Source organism: Dermacentor albipictus, chromosome 1 (genome assembly GCF_038994185.2).
Source record: "Dermacentor albipictus isolate Rhodes 1998 colony chromosome 1, USDA_Dalb.pri_finalv2, whole genome shotgun sequence".
Taxonomy (NCBI): domain Eukaryota; kingdom Metazoa; phylum Arthropoda; class Arachnida; order Ixodida; family Ixodidae; genus Dermacentor; species Dermacentor albipictus.
This window is the reverse complement of record NC_091821.1, coordinates 337263265-337276179: the sequence shown is the minus strand read 5'-3', so window position 1 is coordinate 337276179 and position 12915 is coordinate 337263265. Positions and strand designations below refer to the sequence as shown.

At 50.9% G+C, this 12915-nt stretch overlaps 1 protein-coding gene across 1 annotated transcript in view; it reads left to right on the top strand.

Moving 5' to 3' along the window:
• Positions 1 to 5925, top strand: part of LOC135898212 (uncharacterized) — a 33072-nt gene extending 27147 nt beyond the window's left edge. The window contains exon 3 of the mRNA XM_065427090.2: positions 370 to 5925. Within this exon, the coding sequence (XP_065283162.1) occupies positions 370 to 713 (344 nt within the window). The 3' untranslated portion in view covers positions 714 to 5925. The remainder of the gene's footprint in view (positions 1 to 369) is intronic.
• Positions 5926 to 12915: the final 6990 nt, after the last annotated feature.

The following is a 12915-nucleotide window of genomic DNA, read 5'->3' as shown; positions in this document are numbered from 1 at the left end:
TGGATGAATGTATACCAGCTTGCCCCGGTTTCGGTTCTTCTACAATATATTTCTCTAAACCGCGTGACAGAGAACAAACCGCTGAAACTATATAAAAGCGATAGTCTTCTTCACTTGGGCTTGACTTGACCGCGTCAAGCGAGCCATTTGTCACGGCCAGTTCGGATTCTCATTCGAGCTCATCTGCAATGAGCCCTCAGAGCTTGATCGAAGCGCGGAGCGTGAGTGCGTGTATACACAGCGCGTGCACGCTCTCTTGAGGATGACGTGCCGCACTGCTCGATCTGGGTTGAATCCGTTCCGCATTCCCTCCCGAAAGTGCCAGTGCGGCAGCCGGCTTCAAATGCCTTCTCCGCGCGTTCCCCGCAGAGACGGCACCATCGTGGCCCGCGCTTCGACCCGACGCAAGCAGCAGCGGCCTGGGCGATGGCGCGCCCGCTTCCACCGAGCTGCCGCAGCAGCCGGCCGACGACGACGACGTCGGCGACGACCGCCTGCTGAGCCCCGTGCACGTGGCGGTGCTGTCGGTGGGCGCCTGCGCGCTGTTCGCCGTGGCCCTCCTCGTGATCGTGGCCCTCGTGCGGCGCCACGCGGGACTGCTGGGCGCGCGCTACGTGCGCGGCAACTACATCAAGGGTCGCCGCCAGAGCGCCTCCGACGACGGCACGCCGAACGGTGGCACCTACGACAACAAGATGGCCGTCGTCTCCTGATCGGCGCCGGCTGCCTCAGTGTGTGTGTGTGTGTGTGTGTGTGTGTGTGTGTGTGTGTGTGTGTGTGTGTGTGTGTGTGTGTGTGTGTGTGTGTGTGTTCGTGCGCGTGCACCTCTCAACGCGCCGTCACCAGGGAGACTCGTTTTCTCAGTGCACTCTGGTGGGGCGGACGCTCGAACTTGGGACCGCACGGTGCGCGCGAGTTAGGTGGAGCAGCCGTCGAATGGCACCGCTATTGGGACACTCGCGAGGAGCCGGCGAGGTATCCGGGAGACCACGTGCAGAGCCAGCCAAGCCGTTATGGTGACATTTGGAAGTGTGGAGATGTGACCTCTATCAGAAACAATCCTGCGGGTTCGCACTTCGGCCGGGAGAGGCCTGAACGCTGACCCATGCTTTTCGTGCGGCAGCGAAAGTTGTCCCAAGAGTCAGTGCCTTCGCCGAAAACATTGCAGTGTCGTGTGTTTTCGCGCCCGAGCGACCGCTCTTGCGATTGTGGACCAGTTTAGCTCGAGGTCGTGCGATCCGTGACCCCCGCGAGCAGCGCGTATCTGGGTAGCCCAACTGTATGCAAGCGGAACGTGCTTTTGTGAAAGACAACTTGCGTCCGGTTGCGTGCCCGCTGGCTTGCAGGTAGGCTGCACCGCAGGCGCTTGCTAGGGCAGGGGAGCTTCTCATAGCGGGCCTGGTCGCGACGTCCTGTTGATTCCGAGAAAATCCGGGACCCCGCAGGGCAGGCGTGACGTCCCCGCGGCCCTACGTTGGCCGTGTAGTGTATAACACTGCGATTGAGCGCACGGCGATGACCTTCGGAACGGGCGTTCCCGATCGCGGTCGCTCCCGTGACCGTTTCCTGTTCGCCAGTCGCAGCCAAGAATGCGCGCCTGCCTGTTCGTTAACTGCCAGCCGTCGCACCCTCGCGGGTCACGATCGGGAGCAGGATTTCTAGTACCGGCCTTCGCAGTAATCGACACCTTATCCGATTAGGCAGTTTGTTAAACGCTCACATGCCATTGAAATGAGTTTTCGTCGGCAACTTCGCCCATGCACTGGTCACGGCAAAGAGGCCAATCGCATTGAGGCCAAATAGTCGGTAGATGATATGGTGGGCCACTGTTTAATACTGGAGCTATATAAATTACTGGTTTTCGCCGGACAAATTGTCACTCTGAGAAACGTATGCAAGTTCGCTGGTTCCGAAGGTACAGGTTCTGCTGTAGGAGGCGTTGGCGTTAAATGATTGCCGAACGGAGATGCGGCCAATGACGTGGTGTCGCGTAAAGCTAATGAACGCAAATATTCCTATGTAACTTATACAAAACTATCTTATATAAGGAAATATAGCGTACTAGGCGATATTCTCGAACGAAGGGAAATGACCATGTACAAAGTGCAGACTCATACTTCATTTATTAGACGGGCAGTCTACGTTAAAAAAAAATAATAATCTCTCGGCACCGTGCTAATTACGCACATCCAATACTACAGCCGCGAAAGGGGCGCGTATTCAGGGATCAACTTACTAATCGTTTCGCCATCATTCGTAGCGTTAGTAAGTTGGGCGTACAAATACAAACGCACGAGAAATAATGTTACACTTGTTGATTTCACCAACGAGCCAGCGTGTTGCTGCCTTTTTTGAACCGCGGGAGTACCACGACTTTTGTCGCGTTCTCCAAGATCACATGTTCCCGATCGTTGGTTGTGTGCTTCGTGCCCCCTGTTCACTTGTTGTTCTCCGTGTTGTTGTTGTTGACCGTACAGTGTTGTTGTACACACGTCCTCCAGTGTACAGCGAAAGTGTTCCTCTAGGAAGTGGGACGCGCACGCACAGTTTTACGCTCTCAATTTGTGCACTGTAAATATTGCCTAATGGGCGCTCCGCCAACTTTTTCTCACCTACGCTATACCTGACCAGCCACCCCCGCCTTAGTCGCTGTGATAGGGGGTTTGTTGCTGGGATCGCTGCTGAAATACTGCCGAGAACAAGGGACGCAAATTCTGCAGGCATTCGTTCGAGATTCGGTTCGTTTCTGGTTCTTCATAATGTCTCATTTAGATCTTTGTTAAACTATACCGTGGCAGCGTATTGAAGGTGTGCGTTTGTCTCGCTAAAATTGGCAGCCTTAAAAAAAAAAAAAAGAAGGAAAGGACCTTATTATCGAGAGGATATTGGAGCCCCGTTAGTCTCTCGATGAAATAGCACAACTTATCAAATGGGGCTGAGGCATGCCCCAAATAATCCCAGCTCCTGATCTTTGTACAAAAGACACCAAAATGTGCCTCGTTGATCGTGCCTTTTCAAGAGCTTCGCACGAATTTGCTATCATTGCTTGAACCTGATCGTCATTTCTAGTGAGAATGGACCGAAAAAGAAGGTTTTGATGCCTGCAGAATGTGCCCCGAATACGCGGATCCCTACGCATGGGTGCGCAGTGAGGTTCGCACGCCCGTCTTATGGCTGGCCTCTTCCTAACTTTTCTCTCGAGAAACACAAGAGAAATGTTTTGCTGCCTTTAAGTGGCATCGCTCTTGCCTTAGCCAAACAAATGGTGTCACCTGAAGGTTGCCAGTTTTGGCACTGCCTTGTCAGCTGCGCCTTCTCTGACTTCTAGACAAAGACACGGATGGTCTGCAATACAACACCATTGTACGCCTTTACGGCCTGCTGGAGGCCCGTGTCCAAAATCACGTCGAGTGTTCTTTACTAGCTGCCAGTTCCAATGACCGTACCTTTTGACCAATGACCGTGCAGGCTCCGCGAACGGACAGCCCACCACGTTACTATGAAACCAGTCCGCGCGGCGAAAGAAAAATAGAGCTGCAGAAGGGGAAGGGGGGGCAGACATTACTTTGTGTCAGGATATCGCGTCGTCTGCTCATGCGCCAGCTTCTTATCGAGCACGGCTCTTCACTCACGGCAGTTGCGAAACGGTAAATTGACTGCACGCCACCAGTAACCGACATTACGGAAACTTCGCTTCGACGCGTCGCCACCAATCGTCTTTTGAAAGGGGATCGATCCGGCAAACTCGGCTGCCAGAAAGGTACTAATTGGAAATGCTGTTTATTTGGCGTTGCGTAATGTGCTTTTCGCCAATCACTGTGGCCATTTTCTGAAACACGGAAAATTTCGCAACTTTTGCATGATTGGAGAGCTCTGCCCTTGGATAGTTTTCGGGGGACCGCGACCGGATTCAGACCGCCGCTTTCTGCCACGGCCATAGGAGGGCGCGCGCTGGGGCCTGGAGCTGTAAACCAGCGCGTCTGCTACGTACTGCGCACCGCCGTAGACTGCCGTCTGCATCTTCCTAACGAAAGAAAGGGTTCGGTCGAGCAGAAGGCAAAACGAGCACCCGTTCCTCGTTGCGGGCACACACTCCATGCTCGAGTACCGCGGCGCGCAGTTGGAACGCGACCGCCGCTGCGCCCCGTTCCAACTGGGCTCCGCCTCCCGTCTGCGAAGCCGAGGCCGCAGCAGACGTTTATACATTCCCAGATATCTCGCACACGTCCGCTGCTGCCAACGGACTTCTTTACTTTCCGGGCGCGCGAAGACGTGTTCAAAGTGCCTGCGCGCGGTTTCGCTTAAGGCCTGTTGCAGAGGGATGCGCGAGAGACGGTAGTTTACCAAACAGCACCAGTGATATCGCTGCATCCGTCTTGCATTGCATTGCCATGGCCAACAGGCCGGTGCCTTCGCGCCTTGTTCTTCATTTCTTTTCTCATTTTCGTTGCTTCTTCATTTTTGCGGCTTGTACTTCAAGACTAAATTTCTAGTTTCTGTCGTTGCGGTGTTTTTGAGATGTTTACTCGTTGCATCATCCATTCCTGTGCCGTCCTTTAACTTTACCTTCCTTTTTCCCCTGCAAACCTGCGTCGGTACGACGCTTGACTAGAGTTGCACGAATCTCGCTGTTTCGTTGTGTCGCATGACAGAGTGTCCCTGCTCCGTCAAACGTGTTTTTCCGCCGAGAACCCACACGCAAAGTGTTGCCGTGCCAAACTTTGAATGGCTGCTGTGCTTAATGATTGCAGTGTGAAGTTGCCGGGGGGGGGGAGGGGAAGGGGGAGCAGTATTTGTCACTCGCACAGAGAAAGCTCTTAGCGACCGCTACCCAACACGCTCGATACACACGTCGCAGAGTTCTCTGTTAGAGAAGGAGACGTTCTTCGTCGTTATTCGTATTTAAGCTTATTTTTTACAGAGAAACTTGAGGGCAAAGGACAATAAGGCACAAGCCTGTATTCAACTACGTTACTAAATCCTGTACATGTTGATAAGAACATCAATTTTTCTCTTCAACATTGCTTAGTCTAGTGTTTTTGACGCGGCTACTGGAAGCTGTCTGGATATTTGGATAATCGGAGAGAACATAGGGAGTGCGATCCCGTCATGGCGCCACTGGCCGTCTCACAGGCTATCTCCATGGGTGTTGTCAGGATACCATGCACTGCTTGGAGAGTCGCTTATCATTCGCAGGTGAAACACATGTATACAAACACTCACAGCAGCTTGCCATAAAAGAGAACGCCTGCCAATTATTTGATCATTGATTGGTACCAATCTTAGTCGCGGTGCAAAAACATTTATTTCTTAGAGAGCAGCGACAATGTTTAACTTTATCCTGCTTAAAATACTAATGGTGCGCACCCTCTAACAGTGGACCATCATGTATGCCTTGCCGAGGCGGGTCGGCTTTGCTGACTTTTAAGTGCCAGTGAGTGCTGTCTGACAGATGTAAGTATGCTTGAGCTGTTTTCCAAGCTCTGATGAGTGAACACGCACGCTTTGCATGTGGGTTCGTCGCGTGTGACTCAAAAATCTCCCCCATGTTGCACTCATAACGATCGTCTAGTTTGCTGTCACTTCGGTGCGAACGGGTTCCCCGCACTATCACTGTTTTTTCTCAAGTCATGTGTTCTTTTTTTTTTCTTGCACAGAATTGTTGTCTTAACTTATTTATTTATGCTCTGATTATTGAGTTATCATTATTTGACTGTATATTATTAGTATATAAAGAGAGATGCTATTCTATTGAACGACATGTCTCAGTTAATTCAATGTGTCTTTGTTGGTTGACGGTAGCGTGGTTGTACATAAGAGTGATATATACATATGTGCGTTTGGGAGTTTTCGTTTTTTTTTTGTACAAATGTCTATATGCACAGTTGCCAAGATGAATGAAACACCATTGTAGAAAAAAAGAAATTGCTGTCTGTATGGTTATTTCGACCGAGGTATACGTTGGCGAGACACAATGTTGTGGCAAGAGCCATGTTGTCTGCCCTGAATTTCTCCAGGACAACGCAATCTCGATTCGGACGACGTCCTCTGAGATCGCAGAGCAGGCTGCAATAGCGATGGCCTTATTGGACGACAAGAGGACATCAATCTACAGTGACTCCATATCAGCTGTTAGGGCATTTGCCAAAGGAACCATATCCGAGGTGGCCCTAAGGATACTAGGAAGCAAGGAGATCAAGCCACACACATTGATCTGGTTTCCAGCCCACATGGGACAGCTCGAGGGTGCACCGCCCAACCTCAACGAGTCGGCACACGGAGCTGCGCGAGGGATCATCAACCGCGTAGCTCCCGGGCAGCGTGACGCTGGGGGTACTGACAATCGGGACTCTCCTTCCTCCTACACCGAAATAACTAAGCACTTTTATTTGGCTCGAAGGATCTACCCCCTCCCACATTGCAAACTCAATAGACCTCGAGCTTTGACACTAAGGCTTCTACAGACGGGGGCTTACCCAAACCCCCTACTTCTTCACAAGGTGTACCCCGAAATTCAGACAACAAATGCATGTGCACTATGCAATGATTTAGCGAACTTACCTAACATGCTCTGGCGATGTCCCGCGTTACACAGCGATAAAAACAACACTTCTTCACGTTGGGATGCGGTCCTACACAGCCCCAACCTCGAAGAACAGTTATGGGCTGTCCAATGGGCCCGCGACGCGGCGGAGTGACTCGGCCTCTCTGTCCCGACGTGGGAGCGGCCCGCTGCGCGCTAGTGCGCGCCCTAAAGGACCCTAATAAAGTTTTTCATCCATCCATACACGGAACTTCGCATCCGCAAAGCAACACATGATGTTTTACCAGCGACTACAGCTGAGACGAAGAGCTGCTTGTAAAATAAAGTTAATTCTTTCTCTCTCTCTCTGCTTACAAAAGCTGAGCTGTCAGCGTTTATTATTACAAGCAGAAATGCCGTTCGTATAGAATTCATCGACCTTTTTCTTGTGATTCTGTAGAGAACGGAGCCATTAATCAGCACACATGTAGCGGAGTAGTATACGTGTACCGTGCTATAAATATATTATATACAGAGGAACGGCACACCGGGACAAGACGTATTAACTTCGAAATTTCCATTGCCACTAGCGACTAAAAGCGACTGAAGGCGACCGATGCTCACACCGGCAAGCCCGGGCCAGCGTGACCTGCAAGTCGCAATCCCGGAGATAATCGCGGTGGTGGTGAATTGTAGCAACAGGCGGGTTTAATCTGGCGATCAAGGCCGGCTATTGCTCCGCGTGAGCGTCTCTTACAATACCGTTGAAAGGGTTTCACCAGATGTCCATCATACCAGTCTTTCTTAAGAATTCGATAAGGAGACGTGAATTTTCTTTCCGGGCTATAACTGATCCCTCGGAGGATATAAGGTGGTGCAGGCACGCATGCGGAAGGTCCTTTTTCTTGCAGATTCTTCAGGAGAGAGTCCCTTTCGTCTTGGAATTTCTGGCAGGACCACAAAAAGTGTTCAGTGTCTCCTGTCTCGTTGCATGCCGTACAGTTCGTGCACACATCGCCGGGTTCGCGTTCAAGCAACAGCCATGGATTTTAATTCGAGCGTAGAGGAAGACGTCGTCACTGTGCTGACGTGCGGTGCCGTGCGTGGTGTCATCTTTGGCAGCGCAGAAGCCTGCGAAGAAAAGTCGATGCTGCTGGATGCGCTCCTGCCATCGTTCGCGACAAGTGGCCGGCCACGCAAGCCGCCTCCTGCCCGAACTCCGCGCGGTTGACGAGGAGTAATGTCTAGAGTAAATTATAATTTATAGTTCGCGTTGCGTGGGAATCTGCGCATAATTTTTGTGCCTTCTTGTTGCTACGTTTCCTGCGAATGCTACCGCGTACATTCAACACGTTGCTGCTGAAGCTGCTGCGGCTGTAAGAGTTGGGGACGAGCATGAAACAACTGGTAGCTGGCCCATGCCGTCGTCCGACTCATCCACGCTAAGGACGTTGTTGAAGGGAGGGACTTGTTCTAATCGAGCACGAGGAATATGGGATTTATTTACAAAATCTACATGAAGGGTGGAGAACGTTACATTTCATCAGTCTAGCATGACTGAAAAGAAAGCACGAAGCCCACAGCACACGACTTGACGAGCAGCCCGAAGACTGCTGCTTAACAACCCTCTGTCCTCCCTACTTCCCTAGGTGAGGGAAAACTGTTCAACCTTCGTCCAATGCGACGTCCTAAGTCATCATAGTCGACCCGCCTTTGAGGCGGAGGGTTCACACACTCGCTTCCGCACTTTGGTTTCACTGAACGCACCGAGGGGAGCGGGTCCTCGTAGACATGGGTTGTCACGCTTGACCCCAGCCGGCGCCTTTTGATTGTAGAGCGGGATCCTCGGGTATACCTGAGGATCCTGCTCCGAGTCGCGGCGGCTATAGCCGCCGCGACTGTCAGCAGACTGTGACGAATTCAGGGGCCTGTGAAAACGCGCCACAAAACACCCTTTTCCAGGAGCTCTCTTGGTACAAGTAGACCGGGAAGGCGACAGCGAATCAAGTAACAATACTCGGTCCGCCGAATGTGGCTCACTCACTTCAGCAGCCGCCATAAGGGAGAGAAGGCGGTGGGCGAATAGCTGTCTTTCCCGAGCGCCCCCACCATATCGTCTAAACCCCAGCCCACCGCCGTGTTTCAGCCCTCTAAACCGGCTCAAAGCTATCGCGTGACAGCAAGTGCGTCGCGCAGCTCGTGTGCCCGAGAGCACGGGCCTTATTAACGCGACAGCGTTAAGGAGCTCGTGTCGCAGAAAAGCCGGTGTCGTCGGCGTTGGCCGTGAGCGATAAATCCCAGAAGGCACTTCATAAATAAAAGACATCTTGCAAGATCGGCTGCTGGGAATCGAACCAGCGTCTCCGGAGTGTGAGACGGAGACGCTAGCACTCAGCCACGACTTCGTTCCTTTAGAACGGGACGAAATCGTCTCTAGTGAATGCGGTGTTGCCTCAGAAACGTTCCGTAGAAAGTTATACTGCGGTGTATATCGGTAATTATGACCATGTAACTTACAGAAGTCGCAGTTTCAGGAGTAGCGAAGTACGTTTCCGCTAAATTTCTTTTGCGCTCTGCGCACACGCAGAGCCCTCTTGCGGCAAACACAGAAGACTCCCTCCTCGCAATGTACGGCGCTGCCCCGACACGTGGCGTGCCACTCGCCCCATGACCGCGTCCGCCTTCATGGCGCGTCGGGGCCCGGCTATCTCTGCCGATTGCGACGTTTGGCTGGCGTAGCGCGTTTGAGTAGGCGGTGCCAACGGGATGCGATAACGCTATCGCGTTCCACTCTTGAAGGCGAAGCTTAAGCGTCCTCCAATTTTTCAACGACGCCATCGTACGGGCGGTCAAAGTCCAACCGCCGTGAAAACCGGCGAAAGAGCGAAGGTAAACTATTCGCCTAAAAAAAAAAAAATCTGGGCTACATTTGACAACAACCGGTCTGTAGCTAGGCGGTAACGGCAAAAGCCGCAGACAAACACGTCGGCTTTCGCAACGCATTCCGGAGCATCTAAACCCGTGAAGTAAAGGCGACCTTCACTCTCGTGTCTACCATCGCTCGCATTTGCGAATATCGGATGTCAAATGTAATGGTGTAGAAGAAACGAGCCACCGGCGTTTAAACATTTTGCTTAAATCTACACGCATATATTACGTGCTTCTTCTGCGGCTAAAGGTGTGACCAGAGTTTATCTCATATTGGGTAGTTGACGTCCCAAAGCAGCACTGGCGCGGTGAAAATTAAAAGGTTCGTCGTAATTGAGAGTTCCAAATATTTATCGCTCGGGAGTTCTTTAAGTGCGCTTATGAATGAAGTACAAAGGGGCTTTCGCATTCCGGCCTCATCGGAATTTCGGCCGGAAGCCGGACGCGCGCCAATGTGTTCTCAAATTCCGTTGACACTGAATGATTAACTTTCGAGTATGGTAGTACTTCCAAAAGGAGTGTCGTCCAGGAGCACGAATAGCAATAGCTAATATTGTGCCCAAAAAGTCGCGGCAATCTCTAACGCCAGCTCGAGGAATCCGCGTGCTTGAAAGGGATCTTGTTTTTAAAGATAAAACGTTGCAGAATCATTAGGCTGAGTTAATAAATTCTGGAGTTTTACGTAACAATACCACGATTTGATATGTAGGCATTCCGTAGTGGGGACTGCGGATTAATTTTGATCCCCAGGGGATTTTTAAAGAGCCCCAAATTCGCGGGAGACGGGCGTTCTTTGCCTTTAGTCCCCATCGAAACGCAGCCGAGGCCGTGGCCTGTATTTGATTCCGCAACCTCGCACTTATAGCAGCGCGACACCATATAGCCGCTAAGCCACAGCGGCGGGTCCTTAGACTGATCCTAATTTACACTGCCCCGCAGAGTAAGGTATACGGGAGATTAAGGGCAAAAGGCCGCTTCATCCGAGTGCTTGGGCAGGCGCATACAACTTTCGGTCCTCCAAGTACATTTCTATGACCACGGACGTGAAACATCTAACTTCTTTTCTTTTTCAGAACACGATTTAATTAAAAGAACGAACTTGCACGCCATAGAGTTTCTCACTATACTACCTAGAGGGAAAACTGGCGCTGCTGCGCCGTGGTATACATGGGAATGCCGGTATATTGTGGATTCGGATTGTCATCGTTCTCGTAGAGACAGGACGCCTTGAAGACGCGCTTAGCAAGTACTGTTCCGTCTGTCACAATGATTCATTTTCTACTATAACAGCACGCGAAAAGCTGTTTTAGCTTTATTATTACTCGAAAACATGTTTTGTTTAACTATGAGAACTTGTTATTGCGTGTACGACTACATGTTACGTAAAAAGTATCAGCGGGCCGCTAAAGTTGGAGGACAGACAATAAGGTTCGCGCTTGCTTTGAAACAGTTGGTCGTCTATTCTTGCTTTTCTTCCCTTGGTCATGCATCGTGGGTGAGTAAAGATGTAATATGCGTGAATGGAAACATTTTATGAAGATTTTACTTTGAGAACGCGTTATTCGCGTAGCCATATCCACGCTTTAGACGAAGCGTCTTACAACACCAGCCAACACGAGCCTCGCAGACACATATACCGTCATTCCCATGACGGCACGGTGCCCCCTTAAGAAACTCCCATAGACGGTGGCGCCAGATTACCCTCTAGGTGTTATAGTGAGAAACTCTATGTTGCACGCGTTGCGACGTGGTTATTGTTGCGGCGACTACAGCTTGTTCAGACGATGACGCAGGGAATCCAGATGGAAAAAACAAGTGACAAAAAAACTGCAACGTCACCGGTAACCACCGTCAGCACAGTCCAAATAGTGAAAGCGCAGGCCGTAGTTCTGTGACGATATACTTCGGCGCCGCACAACGTAAGAACAATCGAAAACGATGTGGAACGTCGCGTTACGAAACACGGGCCTTTTGTGGCGGTAATCTGTAGCGATTCATTTCATTGCTTATTATTATCGCCGGTCGCCCCGAGTGACCGATCCAGGCGATAAGGGCCATAACGGCGGATTGGGAGGCGAAAGTAATGGGAGGTGAAATGAAGACCACGAATGACGGCCTCTGGTTTGCATCATGCCGACCCAACGCGATGGCCCAGCGGCTATGGCGTCGTGCTGAAGAGCTCGCTAGGTCCCGGGTTCAATCGCGGCGGCGGCGTCCTGATTGGAGGGGCACACAAAGACACCCGTGCACCGTGCATACGCTCTTAGGAAAGTTTACACCCTTTGGGGCATATCTTGTCCCACAACAACAATCGTCGTCTGCCTTGCCCGCGTTTCCTTTCTTTAACGCTGCGAGCCCAGTACTTACCAGTCACGAACGGCATGCGCGTTATCAGTGTGACGCAGCATTCTCGACAGGAAAGTAGGGGGCGCCGAGTTTTCAGGAAAGGAAACGCAAGCAAGGCAGATGACGATTGTTGTTGTGGGACAAATACACACCCCAAAGGGTGCAACCGTTTTAAGAGTGTAGGGGGCTCGTTAAAGAACCCGACGTAGTCACAATTAATTCGGAGCCTTCCACTATAGCGTGCCTCACAATTTAATTTCAGTTATTCTCTATGTCCGTGCTTTCAATGAAAAGAGCCGAATTCATAAAGACAACTGAGACGAATGGGTGCTTTTCCTTTTTCGGCAACGCATCTGGTGGCGGTCGACATCGGTAAATACGAGCGACTCAATGATAACTCGCGAAGATTTGTGAGCCAACTTTTCATTAATCGCTCTAATGCACATTTTATTGCGGAATGAAAACCGGTGTGTGCGCGAGGCATATGCCCGCGCAGTAAAAATCCTGAATTTCGAGCTGTCCGGTATTCGAACTTTCACAGAATGCGTTAACATTTCGCGCAGCTTCCTTCCGTATCGCGCAAGAAAAGCTCATTGAAAAATTATTTACTGGGATGCCAAATTTTTCCAGAAATTCCGCTTACAGCTGACCCAGCCGTCAGTTCCCGCGTCGGGTCGTCGACCCCAACGCGGAGAGTGCGACGGTGCTGTCGGGATTAATCGCGAAGCGAAACTGCTTTGCAGAATGAAACCTGCGTTTATGTCGTCCAAGGTCAGTACGAGATACGGAACACAACGCCGATGATGGAGTACCACTATAGCGCAATAAAGAGGAAAATAAAATTTAATAAATAAATAAACGAGCGAGCTGGTTGCGTATGGTGCAAAACGGTAAGTGAAATGTGGATTCTGTTGCCAAGCGCCCATGTACCGGTTTAAAAGACTCGAAATTGTGTGATTAATGAATGACATAGAGTGATACATTAATACGTAAGCACGAAAAGCACACAGACCTTGCGCTGTCAGTGTGCCGGACGCGCGCCAATGTGTTCTCAAATTCCATTGACAATGAATGATTGACTTTCGAGTATGGTAGTACTTCTAAAAGGAGTGTCGTCT